Source organism: Tyto alba, unplaced genomic scaffold (genome assembly GCF_018691265.1).
Source record: "Tyto alba isolate M040663 unplaced genomic scaffold, T.alba_DEE_v4.0 Super-Scaffold_10, whole genome shotgun sequence".
Taxonomy (NCBI): Eukaryota; Metazoa; Chordata; class Aves; order Strigiformes; family Tytonidae; genus Tyto; species Tyto alba.
In genome coordinates, this window is record NW_024881262.1 from 25,037,348 (window position 1) to 25,055,384 (window position 18,037).

An 18,037-nucleotide genomic window follows, 5' to 3' on the forward strand; every position below is an offset into this window, starting at 1 on the left:
TAAAAATTACTGCTTAGAGCAGAGTAGTTCTAGAAAAAAAAAGCAGCAGAAAATTAAGAAATACCTCCCTGCACATTCCTAAAAGTAAAATTACGTTTGTGGGTTTTTCAGGCAACAAATGAAATGGAGCATCCAATATCCCATATGTTACTGTGTCAATACTTCTGCATGGGACCCAAATGTTGTTACCTGAAATTTCTGAGTCTCCTTGCCCCAGCTGACGGGGGGGGGGGGGGGGGGGGGATGGGGGGAGAAGGGGGCAGCAGTGAAATCAAAACTGCTAGTAGCACCAGCAAGTGTCAAATCGAGTACTTAGGGCAACAGGATCATCTGCAAAGGAATTTCCTCCTGTCTGTTGATAACTGTTCAGAGAGGCCAAGCACTCAAGAAGAGGTTCTGCCTCAGCCCATATCCACATTTCTAGCCCTCCTCCCCACCAGAAGCAGGTGCAAATCTGGACTGAGGTGCTAATATGCTACTGGTACAAACTGCTCAGCTGAAATACAGCAGTAAATCTTCATTTTTTGAGTTCCACTGCATAATTAATTTCTTAACAAATCTTATCAGATAACCACCTGTAACTAGATTATTACATTCTAACATAAATGTACCTGTCTAGTTAGCCTTTAAATAGATGGTTTTCTGATAGGCAGCATCTCAGTTTAGCTGCATTCTTCACTTTTACAGCCCTATATGTCATAGTTGGTGACCTGTTGGGAGAGTCAGCTGCTTCTGTAATAACCCCCTGAATTGTGGAGGAGCATTATGGCCTGTAGCCACTTCTTACGTAAGGTGTGAAATTTCAAAAGCCAGACTTATCCCCAATGTAATTCTGTCAGCTTCAGTGGTTTGCGCCAGGACTGTTTGGTTTCTAAACATGAGTATACAAAAGAAAGGCTGTAATTTATAGTCCCTGGCAAACAGTAAACAATGTAGACCATGCATTAAGATATATAACAGACACTTGGATTTTAGTCAATAGGTAGTATTTTAGAAGTGAAGCGGTTAAACTGTTCGTGTAAATGGAGGAGGGGGGTGTTAAGAGAGGTGGGATTTTTGTACACAGCTCTTGGAAAGTAGCATTGCAAAGGTGCTATTTCTCATCCAGATCACTTATAAACATCATTTTCTGCATACAAATGCTTTCTCTAATCATAAATGGCTACGGCTAACTTGAAATTATAATTAAGCAACACCTCTCGCTCGGCCGATGCCTGTGACTGGGTATGCTACGGAGCTTCCCGGGAACGGAGAGAAACCAGACATCCAGCCTCGAAGGCGCAAGAAGAGGGAAGAGCGGGGAGCCGGTACCTGCCCCCACCGAGGGTCCCCAGCCCCGCCGGGGCACGGCACGGCACGGCACGGCGGGAGCAGCCCACCGGCGGGGCCCGGGGGAAGCGCATCCCGGCGCGGGGTCCGGTCCCGGCGGCTTTGCCCCCACCCCGCCAGCACCGGGAGCCGCACGGAGCTCCCGCCGGCGGCCCGGGTCACGTGTGCGGGCCGTAATCCCGGCGAGGGGGTGTCAATACCGGGGGAAGGGGGCGGCGGGAGGAGGGGCTGCCGCCGATGAGGGCTGAAGCCGGGTGCGCGGCCGGCTGCGGGCGCCGCTGCGGGCGAGGCGGGGGCTGCGGCCGCGGCCATGGCCTGGCCCTGCATCAGCCGGGTGTGCTGCCTCGCCCGCTTCTGGAGCCAGCTGGACAAGTCCGACCTCTCCGTGCCGCTCACCATCCACAACTACTCGGACATCGAGGAGCAGGAGGACGGGGCGCCCCAGCGCGGCGGGGCCCCCCCCCGGGGCAGCGCCCGCCCGCCCGCCCCGGCCCCCCGCCCGCGGGACCCCGCCGCCGGGAAGCCGGGCGGCCGCAGGAAGGGCCGGGCGGTGACCGGCGGAGAGCCCTTCGCGGCGGAGACCCAGTACCGGCGGGACTTCAGAGCCTGGCCCCTCCCGAGGCGGGACGCCTTCCCCTGGGTCAGCGCCAGCAGCGGCGGCGGCGGGAGGGACGGGGCCGCCCCCCAGCCCGCCCCGGGCCGCGCCGCCTGCGCCCTGCCCGGCGGCCCCGAGCAGCTGCGGCCGCGCTCGCAGGCGGACGGCGGGCACACCACCTCCTACAGGTAACCGGGCCCAGGCGGCCGCCCCGCTCCCCCACCCCGAGCCCCGGCGGGGGATGCTCCTCCGCAGCGCGGGGCGGGGATGCCGGCGAACGACCGCGGCGGGAGGGGGTGGCGGGGAGCTGTAACCCCGGGGGGTCGGGGGGAGACACGACCCCGGGGCAGCCGGCTCCCCAGCGGGCTCAACCCGTCGCCAAAGCCGCGCTGGCTTTTGGAAGTGCGGTCGTTAAAGCGGCCCGGCCAGCACCTCCCGTAAAGCCTCTGCGGCAGAGCCCGCCTCGGTACGCGCCTGCGGAGCCGCTTGTCTCGGCTGCGGGGGGGGAGGGAGGGAGGGAGCCGCGGTGCCGCCCGGGGCTTCACCCCCGGGGCTGAGCGGCTCAGGACCTGCCCGTGCCCAGCAGCCGCACCCGAACCGCTCCGTGCCGCCGCCTTCCTCCCCTTCAGACTCCTGGAATGCCACGTTCAAGTCGAGCCAAATCACCGCCTGAGATTAGTCAGGCGAAAAGGCATAGGGGATAGACCCTCAAAACCAAGTCAGTGTTGGGTAATGGGAAAAATGGTCACAAACCACCTTTCCCACCGAGCTTTTTTTTTTAAAAAAAAGTGACTGTTACATTACTGACTCCTTTCTTTCCCTGTGATCAGTGTGACTGTTACAGACACTTATTTTCTGCAACAAGCAATCAGGTGGGATGCAGCTAGATTCAGCCCCTGTTCTCACTGACACACACCATGGGAGGAGAGGGGATGTCAGTTCCTACAAGGCTGAATGTTGTACCGGTTTCATGTTGTTAGCACATGCTCCTTCATAATGTTTGGCAGGTTTTAATATACCTGTGAGGTGTATTAATAGAGTAATTATTTTTTACTCCAATAGAATTCCAAGCATTTAGACACTTATTATCTATTATGTACCTAGGAGACATTCCTCTTCATAATTGCAGTTCATTAGATTATTTATCACAGCGCTTTTAAGACAAACAGCCTCAGGGCCCTGGGAAGGATTACAGCCCTGCATGAGGGAGCATATTGCTTACCCCACTCTTCACCACACAGGCAGCTGCCCTGGTACTGGTACAGGTAACAGACTCCGGAAGGGATAACTGCAGTGTTTGGATTTATGTGCCATTTTATCCTTTGCCACATCTCACAGGACAACCACAGAGTGAAAGAAAAGCACTTCTAAAATTTCCAGGGAGTGCAGGAATTACTTCAGCAGAGAAACCTGCCTAGAACAAGACTTATCAACGTTCACCTTTCAGAAACAACACATCCATCTCCACATTGTTGCTGAAGCCTCCCCAGCTTCTTGAGCCTGACCCCTGAGGAAGGGCACGTTAGCCAGCGTTAGAGCCCCCGCTTCCCTACACTGGTTCCAACTCTCAGCAAAGAGTCACTTCTCACACCTTGCTTCCCTCTGACTTGTCTGTTCTTACACAGGGCTCTTAACTACTGTCATGAAAGCAAAAAATTTACAGATCACAGGACAAAGCGCTGGCAGTGGTGAGATATCAATATGCAAATCAAACCAAGCTTTAGAAAAAGTAAGACTTTGAGGTAGTTGGGGAACTCCTCAGGGCTGATGGGAAGAGCAGTGTAGGGTAAGGACAGAGGACATGCTGGGACAGCCACACCGTGATAAATTTATCACATAACACCTTTAAGCTGTTTGAAGGCAACACAGTACAACTAATGCAGACAGGGCTATACAAGTCAAGCCACCTTTGCCTTATTCCAGTAGTTCCCATGGATTCTTTAAATTATCACTCAGTACAACATTGCAAACTTAAGATATCCCTGTACCACTGAATGCACCCTAGAAGAGTCACAGGATTCACAACAAGCAGCAGGAGGAGAGTCCACAATAACTGCACAGGCTGCAAGGGTCTATTTGGATTTGTTGCCTTTTTTTTTTTTTAATAAAGGCTAAGCAGGAGCGGAGTAGTTGGTACTTGGCAGAGTCACTCACACTCATTTTCAGTTACACTTGGGGCACTGGGTTTGTATTTGGTAGCTTCAGTCATGCCAAAGCCCCAGGAGTGCTCACTGAGGAAGGGAAGGGGCAATCCACAGCACACCCACCCTTTGTGACCTAAGCACCCACAGTGAGATTTCCACTAACGCCACTGCAACTCAGTCCTCCTTTCCTCTATTATTTTCCGAAGGCAACATTGCAGCCTGCAGACATTTATCTCCCCCTCAGGCAGTAACCAAACAGCACCATCGCAGGTTGATGTTCCTCATTTTCCTAACAAAGGACAAAAAAGGCCATACCTGTACATTAAGCTGTCCCCTGGTGACCACACACAGCTCCACTACCCTCTAGCAGGAGGGACGCCCCGGCTTCTTGTAGGCTGCACCCACCCACAGGTGAGGAGGCAGTGCTGGGGAAGCAGGGAAGGCAAATCATCTAGGGTAGATGCAAAACACATGGGGTTTCTGTTATTGGGGGCAGCTGGAGGGTGTTGGGCCTTGAGGAGGAGGTTGGGTGTGAACTATATAATGTCTTTAGGATAGTTGGGAAAAGGTGGGGGTGTCCTGTGCAGAAACATGCAGGCAGCAACTACTGCAGGGAGGTTAGAGAGGAGCAAAGGTGTGGAAGGTGCGTTTTTGGTCAGACTGCCTCATTTTCTTTCAAGAGAACCTTGGTGAGATTCCCCCTTTTCTGTTATTGCAGGAGTATCAGCCCTTCCCTATGGCTCAGCTCTGTGAGTGGGTTGAGCAGCCCTGGGGAGCGGGCTCTACGTGTGGGGAGCTGCGTCTGCTCTCAGAAGAAATGAGTCATTTGAGACCTGTGTGTCATGGGTGCCTCTGCCGGCTCCGCACCCAGCCAGGTCAGGCACGCACCATGAGGCTTCTCCCAGTAGGATCTGCTCCTGCAACGTGGATGCTGCCAGTCAGCAGCCTCCAGCTGCACTTAGTGACTTTATCAGGTCTTGGCAGCTGGCTGGGCTTGCTTAATGTTAAGGAGAAAAGATCTGAAGGAAGGGTAAGACTGGCTTGAACAGGACAGTGCAGAAAAGTTGGCATTGATATATGGTCCACTCCAAGCTTTTAATGGCAGTGGTGGTTGTCTTGCTTTATTCTGGAAGGTGGTGGGCTTTTTTAGGTTTTGTGGTTGCTTTGTTTCTTTTTAATTCAAGGATTTTGACTGCATGGTTTTACAACAGCATATTGAACGTTAGTTTCTGTGGAGCACCCAAATGTAGTAGCGAATCCCCCTGTAATGTTCGGCACCTTTTGATATGCTTTTGTGCATCAGTGCGCGGCTCCCGTGAGACTTCATTCTGCAAGTTCCCGATACATCTTTCTCTCTGCACTCTTTTTATAAGCATAGAAGAAAATTCATCTGCATACAAAACTGTCTGTACATGATGCAGCCAGTCAGCCTGACCTGGTGTTTGCCAGAAGAAAATAAACCTACCCCTGGGGTCAGTGACCGAGACAAAAAGACCAGTCCCATTCCTAGTGACCTCTGAGGGAGCCTTTCTATGGTCAGGAGAAAGATAAAGGTGGAGGGGGTGTTGGAAGAATACATGTACTCCTGAGGAAGCAAAGATGTTTTAAATTTTGAAAGAATAACTCCGTGTAAAGGGTGGAAGGACAGCACAGCTGTCTGCCCTCCAAACTATTGCTTGTGTCCCCAGATCTCTGGGGCAGCTCCTGTCTCCAGTCCCTGGATTTCGGCTGGAGTTGCACGGTCTGAATGAGGTCAAACCCCAACTGGGCTACATGGGGGGAGCTCAGGCACACAGGCTGAGGCAGATCAATACAAGATGCACTTGAAAGACTAAAATGGGATGTGCTCCAACTGTGAAAAGATCCTGGGGACTGCTGCAGAGGGTTGCGGTAGATTACACCTTACTGGTGCTGGAGGAGGCGGAAGGAAGCACTGAGCAGCTCCCTCTGCACCTTCCCAAGGGCTTGTCCTTTGGGGTCATGGAAGTGGCTTCTCCCTTTCAGGAGTAAGCTGCAGATGCTGTGTACTTCTGGCTTTGCATGCAATTAATTGTAGTACTCGGTCCTGATTGCATTTAGCAGACATTTTAGAAATAGGTGAGTGCTTTACTAAGCTCCCCTCTACAGTGTATGAGAAGCTGGTGCTGGCAGCAGTATCTCCAGCTGGCTCTGTTCTCTGGATGTCATCCTCTTACCTTGTTAGAAGGCAATGGGGATGAAGGCACAACCTCTCTGCTGGGGCTGGTATTGCTGGGAGGAGGATCCTGTTCAAGGCTCAGCTGTACTTCTTGAAGTCAATAGTCAATTCAGACCTCAGTTTCCCCTTTGGTAACCTTCCAGCTTTTGGAAACCACTTCAAATGTATAAGTGAAAATGTTGCATCAGAGATGTGAATGATTGTTTTGCCTCTTCTTTCCCTGTCCGTCAGCTTTGCTTGTATTAGCACTCAGGGAAGGGGGAGGGTGACTGAAAATTTCTGCACACACACACAGCACCAGCCCTGAGCAGAGCCTAATCTCTGCAGTTGGTGTTTCCACATCACAGGTGTTTTGAGCAGGTCTGAGTGTCAAACGCACCCGATGTGTTCACAGGTGGGAGGCACAGCAGTAAAGCAGACCAAACTGCGGGCCTTGAGATTAGCAGGGTTTCCTGTTTACCCAGAGTGAGCAATTTTGTCTTGATGAAAAGAAAATGTGTAAAGAGCTGGGGTCACTAAGGGGAAAGGGCCTGATGTGCCATTGCTAACGATTTTGGGAACAGCAGGGCAGAAAGTCCCTCAGCAAACTGAACTCCCACCTTCTTGTGTGAGTATTCAGCATGTGCCAGTGGTTGCACCGTGACCTTGGAGCAGACATCCTCCTCACCAGGGGAGATACCGCAGAATGAAGGGGAATGACCCTTGTCCCCATAACTGTGGGTGCAATCACAGAGCCTGTTACTTGGCTGTCTATACTATTCACCCACCTTCAGATAGTGCTCGTGCAGAAAGGCAAGGTGAACTGTAGTGACCGCTTCACAATAAAAAGCATCTTATTTCAGTTGTGCAGAAGAAAACAGAGAAAATACCTGCATTCCTGTTCAGCAATGTATGGAATCATTGCACACACCTGAGCTGGCGAGGTTACTAGTACTGTGTATGAGGAGTTCCATCCTTGATCCAGCAAGACATTTAAATGCATGCTTATCCTTAATAATAGGAGTAAAACTTTTATAACCAAGGCTTACAGCTGTCTTTATATTCTTAAGTATTTTGCTGCTTGGGGAAATTAATACTGAAGCCCCTGATTTTTATGCTATTTAAGAAGTAACCTTGCTTGTTGTCAGGCATTGGGATGGATCCAGAGAGACTTGCTGTGCACTGCATAGCTTGGCTGGGGGAAGTGAGGGCTTGGAGAGGGACAGAGCCCTGGGAGGAGAGGGCATGGGGGACTGGAAAAAGAGTAGCTCAAGAGAGGACATCTGTTGTGCAAAGTACGCTGCGGAACTGAGATGGGGAAGATTCAAAGCTGTTGCATAAAGATAGGACAAATTTCCTCCACTCAAAGTACACCCAAACTTAGAGGAAAAGGGAAAAGAATGGGAAGTGGCATAATGACAGAAGTCAAGACCCTACGACATACCCACAGACCCCCATTCACACAGCTCCGATAAGGGTGAAGCAGCTGCCTGTCCTATCACACCACTGTAAGTGCTCCTTCCTTGGGGGTCTGTCTGTGAGCAGAGCAAGCCCCCAAAACTCACACTAAAACAACAGTTTGAGGCTTAAGGTTTTTTTTCCTCTGGCCTTTCTGTCCAGTCTTTTGGTGTTGCCCCTTTCCTGTGAGTTATGAGCAGCTCCAAGTACTGCCTGACCTTGCTACAGGTGAGAGCTGAGACACAGGTCTTCTGGTTTCCTCCTCTGTAACTCCCCTGTGCTGGTCTCTCTACCCCTCTGCTATGTCTTTTCCCTATGCCTCTAGTTTTTCCCTCTCCATCAGCCTTTCCCCCATTTCTGTCTTCACACTGTGTTCTTTGGCTGGATAGGAGAATGGGCACAAGCTGCTCCTGTGTCCAAGGCTTGGAGGGGCCTCCAGCACCTCACCAGTGTCTGACATAGCTCAGAGGAGAAGCAGTTTAATGTCTCCATTATCCAGGAGGGCCTCCTGGCTTTGTCCATCATGCAGAGCTCTCACCACTGTGTCCCTGACTCAGAACATTTGCAATCCTCTGTTGACCAGGAGATGCCCCAGCACTCTGATCTGTGCAGGTCTTTGCCCCAGCCAGACTCAGCCTATCCTCAGGGAGAGCACCGCTGGCTGCCTGGCTTTGCCTGAGTAAAACAAAACTGGCCTACCTGAAGGGGTGGCTGCCTGGCCATGCCAGGCGCTGCATCGCAAACAGGGAGACGTTTCACACTCCACACCTGCCCAAACCCCTCACACACCAGTCTGGCTTCCCCAAGAGACATTTAGGGTAGTGTGCACTTTGAAAAGAAAATAACAGAGACCCCCAAGTTGTGCACGCAACTTTCCTTCTGAAGGGAAAAGGGGATGAATGTTCATTATGCTGTTTAATTCTCACTGGCATGCTGGGAGAATTATGAGAAGGAAGAGGGCGGTGGAAGAATAAATGCAGACTAGCTCAGGCAGTGTACTTAAGTTCAGCTGTACAGAATGAGCCTTTTTCTCAATTTCTTAAATGAGAAATGGGACTATAATGCAGGGCTCAGAATGCCCCTGATAATTAATCATCTGAAGCAAACCATGACATAAAGATGAGGTACTAAAATGGCAACTGTGATGGCACTGGTGTCATCACTGGGGCAAAGGAATTCTATAAATGCTGAAGGTAAATCTGGCTGGAGATGGCAGCCCCAGCATTGCAAACAGCACAGTAATTTTTCTCCACCCTCTGCCTCCGCACGCCCAACAGAACTGCTCTCCATCTTGGTGAAATTAAAAAGATTTCTAGGTTAGATTTTCACTAGGTCAGTGAAATAAAAAAGATTTCGCAGGCAGCTTTCTCTGCAAGGCCAGAAAACATTTGTGGAGCACATGAAATGGGGGAAGAGCTGGAGGCAGCACTTGGGCCAGCAGCCACGTGGCTTGCAGCACTCAGCATCTTTTGCTGCTGCAGCAGCACACTGTTTGGAAGGAACCAAAGGACCAGTCCTGAATCTATCATTCCCAAATCACGCCCTGATGTCTGTGAGGCCACATGGTGAATCACGGTGGGAACATCCCCCCACCTGACCCCCTGTCTGGGCTGCTCAACAGCTCTGGGACAGGTGATCCTGCTCACCCGAGGAGGGAGATGGAACACAAGCACCAGCTCACTGAAACAGCTCTCTTCAAAGCTGGGCTTCATAGTAACCTCCTGGTAACTAATAGTCCAATGCTTTTTTTTGTTGTTGTTTCTAGGATATACATAAGATATTCTCCCACTTGCTCCCTTTCCCATCACCACTGGGGGGGTTGAGCTGTCCCACCAGGCCACTAGCATCTCCCTCTCCACACTGCATTGATCCTAACCTTCCCCTGGAGACACATCCCGACACATTGCAAAAGAAACAACTTTCCCTGGGCTCTGTTAACCAATTATGAGAAAGACCAAAGAAACAATTGACAAAGCAATGATTTATGTGATCAAAGCAGTTCCACAGAGTAACAGGGGCAACCACCTGCAAAAACAGCTGCTGCTTATTGCTTCCTAGAGGGAGTCAGATGTAAGGAAACAGCAGTACACAAAAAGCAGCCCTTCCCTTTTGATCTCTACTATTTTAAAGACTGTGTACAACTCGGGAGGCCTTTTTCTTTCACAACCCCAGTGCTTTAGTACTTCACTTATAAGTACCACTGGATCATTTCTATTTATGGAGATCAAAAATCTCACCTCTATGTTGTAACAGTGGAGAATAAAACAGAACCTAGAGAGAGCCTGAACACCAAGGTACAGGCCTGGAGGCTATTTCCCCTTACAGCCCCAAAATAACCTGACTGCTGATGCTGCCTAGGGACAAGGGGAGGAGGAAGAGGGGTACAGCATGAAGGATGAAGATGACTGTGTCCAGCAGTAACGGTCAGTGTATCTCATGCTCACTCCCAGCAGCCTCTGGATGTCACACCACACAGGGCTCTCCCCTTCTCCATGCCATTTCTGTAATTTCCTCTCCCACCATGCTGGTCTCTTGCTAGCAACTGCTACTTGTGTGATCTTGGAGGAGGCACCACCCACGGTGATGATCATGGGGGAAGGAGAGAGGGAGAGGCAATGCACCGGCTGAGCTGGGCCCGATGCATTGGCTTCCTCAAGCACTGGGAGCAAATGTTGCACCTGGGAGTACAAGGGGGAGGAAGACAGTCACTAAATCTTAGCACTTGACATTTTAAACTAAGTAACATTAAAAACAGGTTGTTTCTCTTCCCCAGGCTCAGAGTAGCTCATGCAGTTTGACTCCAGTCGTGACTCCAAGACTGATTACTAGTCAAGTCACCAAACTGGTATTTGGGCTCATGTTCCTTCTGACTCTTGGCTATACAGCTGGACAGCGGTGCATGTGTCCTGCAAGCAGATAGGGAGAGCAAATTTAGTTAGCTGTACTTTCTGGATGAGAGGTTATAATCTTAATTCCTTGTTTTGTTTCAAGTGTCCCAGGTCCCCAAGGGGATAAATCACCTGTGTTTTGCCCAGCGCTTCCCTGTGGCTCGGAGTCCTGGCTTCCCCCAGGGGAAGATCCTAATTCCAAACAAGAAATGCTGTTGTGGGTCTGAGCCGTGACTGTCTGCCCTCACACTTCTGGTTCCGTGGGTGAAGGCAGAGCATTTCCTCACTGCATGTAGGTGCTTCAAAAATAGTTCTGGCTATCCAGACTGAAAGGAGAACAGTTTGGCTCCCAGCCAAAATGAGGGTCCTGTGATCCAAAAGGGCTGTGTTTGGGGGCCTGCCAAATCAGCAAATGATCTGCTACAAAGCAGCGAGAGGGAGCTGGCTGCAGAGATAGTCAGCACAGTCATTCATTGAAAGCTGGGGACGTACTCCGTCGCAGCGTAATGCAGCGGGGAGACCAGCCGGCGCGAGGCTTGAATGGTCAGGAATCAATGCCACCAGCATCCTTGGGGCAATCCGGCTGTGCGTGGGGTGGCAGGTTCCAGTTCCTGGAAATTGCTGGGACGCAATTGATGACTTTGTAGTATTTTGCTGATATTTTGCCCAGTAGCTCTGTGTCCTCCCTCTGGCTGCGCAGCAGAGTGGAGCTCAGAGGTAACTGCATTCACACGCATCAGGGATTCCCTGCTGAATGCCTTCTTGGGGCATGGCATGGCCAAAATCACCTTCCTGCAAAGGTGCTTCTTTATCCTGAACTGCAAAAGCAGCAGGAACTGCACCAGCAGCACCAGGAGAGCTGCGCAGGCACTTACTCGCTGTCTGAGCAAGCTTGAACAGCAAGATGCCGAGAAGGCGGAAGGTGGCAGCTCAGAACAGCGAGAGCAGACTGATTATAGGCAAGATTTGCAGTGCAGAGACAGCCCTGACAGGGGCCTGGTTTTCCTTTCTGACAATAGGAAGATCTTACACAAATCAATATCCCCTACTAACTATGTGGATTTAGGAACTCACTCCACCTTCACTCAGGCTGACAAACTACTGTGACCCTCAGCTGCGGGCTCCTGCCCATCTCCTTGTGCCTGCACCAATCTCATCTGTCCTGACAGAGGCCCATGCCGGCAGCTAACTCAGTCAAAAAAGTTACTTAATTTTTTGGAATTAATTTTGTTAGTATCCTGGTTTCTCACTGGCTTAGATACAGGCCAGGATTATACCCTGTATCTACAAATCAACCAAGAAAAGAGGCAGCATTTAAAGGCTGAGTCCATGTTAAGAAATCAAACATAAACCAGGCAGTAGGTATTTTGGTAATATACTAAAAGGATCAAGACCAAACTACACATTCAAAAATACTACTCCACAATTATACACTTTAAATAAGATTTTTAAAAGAGGTGTTTGCAGCTACTATCAAAATAGCAAACAGCATGCTTGGGAAAAAAGAGAATCAGAAAGGCTGTGATCAAAGCCAAGCTCGGAACATTAAAACACAGCCTATTTCCCTAGCCTGGACATAGCTCAAGACTCAGTCTTACCCCTTGATCCTGTGTATAAGCAGCTGGTAAAATGCAGTTATTATTTAAGTATGCCAGAGTATAAATACAAAATTGTCACATCTTGGGTAGTTGCCTTTACTTTTGCTACAGAAGCTGCCTGAAGTGCTTGCCAGAGATACATACGCAGAGAGAGCAGACTTCTGTCTCCTGAGAGCAGGCACGCCAGCTCAGCTAGCTGCTACTGCAGCATCCAGAAAGTATTAATGGAGAGGGCATTAGTGAGTCCTGGTTGTGACAAGAGGTACAGAGAGGCAGAGAGAAGGCTGCAGAAGGGAGCCGGCAGCTGAGCTAAGCCAGACGCCTCCATGCTGCTCTCCAGTGCTCTCAAAACACGTGCTGCCCCTTCCTCAGTGCGGTTTCTGCACCCATTTCTCAGATGCTACTGCTCCAACAATAAGTCAGTCAAGTGCTGTCTCTCTCAGACATCATCATGCAAAGTCAAAGCACTTCCCCCACCTCAAGGAAAGTCATCAGCAGAAGCATCTGCCAGCTGAGATGGTGTCTGCCTTCGGATGCATTTCAGACTGAGCTGCCTCAGCACAGACTGAGTACAGCACACAATGGCAAATGTGCCTGCTGTTGGGCGAGCTAAAGCCACATAAGGGAACATCAGCAGCCTCCCTCCACATACGTGAGGGCTAGGCACTCACAGCCCCAGACCAAGATGTTTTACACTCTTAAGTCACTGAAGAGCCAAAGGAGTGTTTTGCATTGAAAGTGGTCAATGAGCTATCAAGCAAAAAGTCACCCTGGATTTTTCTTATCCAGGAGGAAAACACCAAGCACCCCTGGGAGACAGCACAATTTTGCCAGGAATAAAAGAAGAGTTAAGCCAGGGCAGCCAGTTAGCTCAGTCTATGCCCTGTTGCATCTTTCAGCCTGGGCTTTCTGAGAAGCAGGCCTCTAGGCTCAGTTCTTATTTTATTCTCAGTACGCCTTAGACAACGTCAATCTTACAAGCTGACTGTAACCAGCCTTGCCTTCTGCCTTTGCAACTGCTCTGAGCAGAAGTACCCTGTGAATGTTGTGTTTTATGGGTTCTTCTGTCTTGACAATCTCATTTCAGGCAAGAGTATCGCCCATGGACTGGAGCAAAACCATCCAAGCCTATAAAGACAAAGCAAGGCTTCATTATCCCAGAAGACCATTTTGTTCAAGAGACAAGCTACAAAGCAGATTTTAAGGTGATTAACATTTTTTTAAAATCTCAAAGTCAATGTGAGTGAAGCCCAAAGCACGCATCAGGAACTCCTCATTTTTTATTGGTGTGGTGTATGTAAAATAAAGCCATGTCCTCACTTACTGCTCTTTCATCACTTCCCATTAGGTAACATGGCCATCCTTTCCTTTCAGAGAGACATGCTAGAGAATGTCATACCATAACTTAACATAATTCAACCCGATACCAAGATTTTAAACAGCATGACAGTCAGGAAGTTCAAGATTTAAGATTCCCTCAGTTAGATACCTTACATAAAAGGTGTGTGTCATTCTTGCCCTCTGCATAATGTGCTTTCAACACCCTCGGCACACCCTGGCAGCAGTCACTGTGCACTAGCGATAGGGCTGTAGCGTGAGACTCAGCCTCTGATGCTAACATCAACCATGGACACAGGTGTTTGCATGGGAACGTTTGCAGATCACTGCCTGAGGAACAGCACCCACTCTGACGAGACAAAACTTCCCCGTGCTGGTAAGGGCAGAAGCTGTCCCTGCTACCAACACCAAGGATTATGTAGCTGTGGTGAGCAGCCGAGCCGCACAGCTCTTGAGTCTCTGAGAGTTCCTTGGGGTTTTCCTGCGAGTTTCTACAACCCTCTAGACCAGCATAAGATTGTTTTCTTGTTGGCGAAATACATCTAAGCGTTACTGAAAATCCCATGAGGACACATTCTTTTTGTACTCAGTATTTTTGCTGGCGGGGCCCCATATACTCCCTGTCCCCATGAGGAAGGAAAGTGCACACCGACAAGGCTCTGGGTTTAGCTGCTTTTTGCATTAGATCACCAAAGAGAATGGTGCTTCACAGCCGACCACAAAAGCCGTTCACAGGCTGCACCGAGTGATTGAGAAAGCAGAGATGGGACCAGGGCTGAATTCCCCAGCCACAGCATGCTGTGTCGTTAGAGATAATAGCAACTACTCCAGGGCCACATGTAAAAAGTAAATCTTTGCCTTGGAGGAGGCGAGGAAGAAGTGTTTAATCAGCAGACAGTCAAGTGCCTCCTCCGCAGAGGATTTCTGGCACACTGCTGCGACAAGGCACACAATGGGTATATCGAGCTCCAGTGAAAGTGGGACAGTTGACCTCAGGCAAAACAGAATTTGCAAACCTCACCAAAACTTCTTCCTTGCTCTGAATAGTCTGGGCTGTTCTGAGGTGCAAGGACGAGGAAAGATGGTATTTAACCCTTAAAACCTGGAGAGGCAAAATACAGTGTATTCCTACTTGGCAGATTGAATGCAAAAGAGAGTGTTCTAGATGAACCCATATCCCAGGGTACAACCACGGCCTCTCTCACAGTCAGCGTGGGAAAAGTAGTCAGGAAAGAAGATGGTGCCGAGGAGCCACCAGTTCAAAGAGAAGTCAGACTCTCCCTAGTTTACACTTGGCTATTTGGACTTTCCCTCTTGCCTGAAGCCGGTGGCTTTGATGGGGTCAGATTTACGTTGTGTCCTGACAGCCGGCATGTAGGGCTCAGGCTGCTGGTTCTCCACAGCTACTGGGCGGTGCACGGGCCGCTTGTGACGCTCCTCTTGTTCCTCAGCACGTCAGATGCACCCCCAGAGGAATGGAAAAATCAGAACAATGCAACCACAAACAGATCAATAGCTTTCCCTATACTATCTTTGCCTGTGGTTTTGCTCTTGTTTCTCTTCTGAGATAACTCCATCACAATACCCAGCACCCAGCAAAGCTTTCCACCCTTTCATGTTTTATGGTCATATTCACCCAGAGTCCGAAGCTGGATGCACAATTAAGGCCAGTCCCGTTGCAGATCCCTTGGGTTTTAAGCGCTGGGGAAGACACAGGCATCCAGGTGTCCTTCATGCTTCACTACAACTGCAACAGCTACATATTGGGTGAAATTCTGACTCCACAGACATCAGAGAGCGCAACCTCTGTTACCTCTACCTTTCCTCCAGGCCTGAGGAGTTTACATTCTTGTTAAAGTCCTTGCAGTTTCACAGCCTGGCATGGCCAGTAATTAATTTTTCTCCTTTGCATACTCCAGGTCTGTGCCTCTGTTCACAGCACGCACAGCTTGTGGCCCCATAAAGCATTGCAGTGGAGCATTCTGACGGGCCTAGATGGTATTCTCCAGAGGGTTAAGGACCAGACAGACACCACCGTAATTCCTCACTTAAATCCAGCACCAGTCCAGCCGTGAATTTGTTGGGTTATTTGCAGAGTATGTGCCAGCGGGGCTTTGTGGCGAGGGCAGCTTTTTATCTTGCAGAGGTTGGCTCCTGCTGAGGCCTGCCCAGCCATGGTTACCCCCCATCACACCACAAACCTCAGGGTCCAAGGGGTGGGTTACAACAAAGCCCCTCCTCGGTGGCACAGCATCACACCTGCCCTTGAATCATCCTGTATGCCCAGCCGAGAGCTAAGGTTTATCGGGTAGTGGCACGTTACAGGGGGGAGCAGATAGAAGGCCACAACACTCCAGACCCCTCAGACTCTCCAGTCAGTCACACCCTGTGCCGCACTAACATTTCTCTTCCCCCTCACCCCACTAGATCCCAGAGGTGAAGACCAGGTTCTCCCCCAACCCTTCTGCTGTTTTCCAGGCGCCGTCACGGATCCTCAACGTGTGAACCTGGACCCTCCTCACACCCAGGCAACTTAAACGCAGCGTTTCTGCTAAGATGTATCACTATGCAATTTTCATGAGGAGTGTTAAGATCAAAGAACTGGTATTATCAAAAGCAGCTCCAGTAATTAATGATATGCACACACACTTTCTGTTAACACACCGCAAAGCGCTTGGTTCAGAACTGGCCAAACACACTGCAAGGAGTGACCTAGTTTTTCCCAGGAGCAGGTTCGTTACTATGCCAGCTGGCATCACATTAGGAGATTGACTTTGGGCAGCAAAGGCAGCATTGCAGGCAACATCCCTACGCTTAACTACCCAGGGTGGGAGGGAAAACAATCACAAGCGGGATGGATAATTAAAACCAAAAAGAGTCTTATTCAGCAGCGCCCTCTAAGTAGGCCAGTGAAAGACAGGGAGTGTCTGGCTGACTTCTGAGCTCCTTGAGGGGTTTTGGATATAGGATATCAAATGCCATCACCAGAAACCATAACCATCAAAGGGGCTGGTCTGAACTTCCAGAACTTGTGAACTGATGCAGGAGCAAGATGGGACTCAACTTTGGGAGACAACACTGACAGCAACACACCGGCCCAGTTCGGAGAGGATTGCATGGACAGTCAGCTAGGCACCCGCCAGACTCCAGAAGATCTAAGATATTTATGTAATTTGTATAGCTGTTAGGGTGAGTGTAAGTATTGTATATAGATTTTACCTAAAGCAGTTTGTGATCCTTTAATGAAAAGGACATGCTTATACTTTTAATAAATGTTACCTCTTTGCATATGCAAGGTGGAAAATATTGCCTTGAAATTCCTAAATTATTGCCTGTATATTGGTAATGCTAATGCTAGGAACAACCAGAAGCAAATGTTATTTAAAAACTTCTTAAAGCAAAATGTAATGTAGAATGTAAGACATCCTTCATTTTTAAGATATGCCATTTTAAGTGTCATTGTTCTGAAGCTGATTTTTTTAGATTGGTGTGCATTTAACTTTTGCTGAAGTACACTTGTTTTAAGAAAACATTTTTTAGCCTTTGCTCATCAAGACTGTAGTGGGTTTACAGTTTCCATCTCAACAACTTATGCAATATAATTAGTCTGCTGCTTATTCCATGGTTTTACTAATTATTTGGGGGGAAAAAAAATTGAAAAACTTTCACATGTATTTGCAACAGACAGATATGCTGGCTAGAACAAAAGGAAACTATCCTCAGACTTGAACACTGATCAGATACTTATTCATCTGTAATGAAATATAATGCAGGAGAATTTTTTTCTTAACCTTCCTACTAGCTGAAGTCTAAGGCAAATTTAATGAACTCTGGGGACTCTGCAAACACGTATGCATTGCCGATAATGCCCAGAGGAACGTGCAGTAATACCAGTGCTTGCCAAAATAATTTTTCAGGAGATGCATTTTTCTGAAAATTAATTTGAAACATTCAAACTAAAGGTTTTGCATGTTAGATATTTCTAAGAATTGAATCTGCTTGTTTGATCTCTTTATAATGTTTTTAACAGTTTTGTTCAAACAATTCAAGTTAATTTAAATCCTGGACTTTATTAACAGCAAAAAAAAAAAAAAAAAAAAAGATGAAAAAAAGATAAATTGTCTATTCAGTTTCTCAATTCACTGCATTTCTTAAAAAAAAAAAAATCAATCCAGTTGTAAACAAACTGGTAATATAATAAGCTTGTATTTTATCAAATGGACTGGATTTAATTTAATAAAATGTATTTTGGCTATTGGTTCTGTCCCAGATTTTTTTTTTTGTTGTGAAGCATAACCCTCGGGTAGTCAACCTTGCAGAACAATTTGTTGCTGATTTTCTCTCTCGCTCAGCTGCACAGGCAAGACAGCAGGGTGCATAGGACACCAAGCAAAGTGATGGGGAGATGCCCGACTGCACTCACAGCCATCAGCAGTCAATTCCTCACTCCTCAAGCTCATCTGCAAGGCACAGACCCCAGCAAGAATGGCTTCCAAGGCAGATTTCAAGCT

At 48.8% G+C, this 18,037-nt stretch overlaps 2 protein-coding genes across 4 annotated transcripts in view; one reads left to right on the forward strand and one right to left on the reverse strand.

Moving 5' to 3' along the window:
- Nucleotides 1-4,403, reverse strand: part of LOC104366889 (claudin-19) — a 37,546-nt gene extending 33,143 nt beyond the window's left edge. Inside the window, exon 1 of the mRNA XM_033001659.2 lies at nt 4,384-4,403. The gene's annotated coding sequence lies outside the window, so the exon portion shown is untranslated. The remainder of the gene's footprint in view (nt 1-4,383) is intronic.
- MAP6D1 (MAP6 domain containing 1) lies at nt 1,288-17,748 on the forward strand. Of its 3 annotated transcripts, none has more exons than XR_006165569.1 (3): nt 1,288-2,112; nt 4,787-4,943; nt 13,276-13,368. XR_006165569.1 is itself a non-coding variant. In XM_042795616.1 (3 exons), exons 1-3 carry the CDS (start codon nt 1,640-1,642, stop codon nt 16,029-16,031), a joined length of 669 nt encoding a protein of 222 aa, XP_042651550.1. In that variant the 5' UTR covers nt 1,288-1,639; the 3' UTR covers nt 16,032-17,748. The 3 variants fall into 3 exon arrangements, 2 of the variants coding, with proteins under 2 accessions (XP_042651550.1, XP_042651556.1); XM_042795616.1 differs by lacking the exon at nt 4,787-4,943 and adding an exon at nt 15,954-17,748 and having other exon boundaries at nt 13,276-13,393; XM_042795622.1 differs by lacking the exon at nt 4,787-4,943 and adding an exon at nt 16,005-17,748 and having other exon boundaries at nt 13,276-13,393.
- Nucleotides 17,749-18,037: the final 289 nt, after the last annotated feature.

Excerpts from the sequence above, each read along its gene's own strand:
- MAP6D1 (XM_042795616.1), top strand. The coding sequence starts at position 1,640 with ATGGCCTGGCCCTGCATCAGCCGGGTGTGCTGCCTCGCCCGCTTCTGG. Across the intron at positions 2,113-13,275 it reads GGGCACACCACCTCCTACAG|GCAAGAGTATCGCCCATGGA; the intron begins GTAACCGGGCCC and ends ATCTCATTTCAG. Across the intron at positions 13,394-15,953 it reads GCTACAAAGCAGATTTTAAG|ATCCCAGAGGTGAAGACCAG; the intron begins GTGATTAACATT and ends TCACCCCACTAG.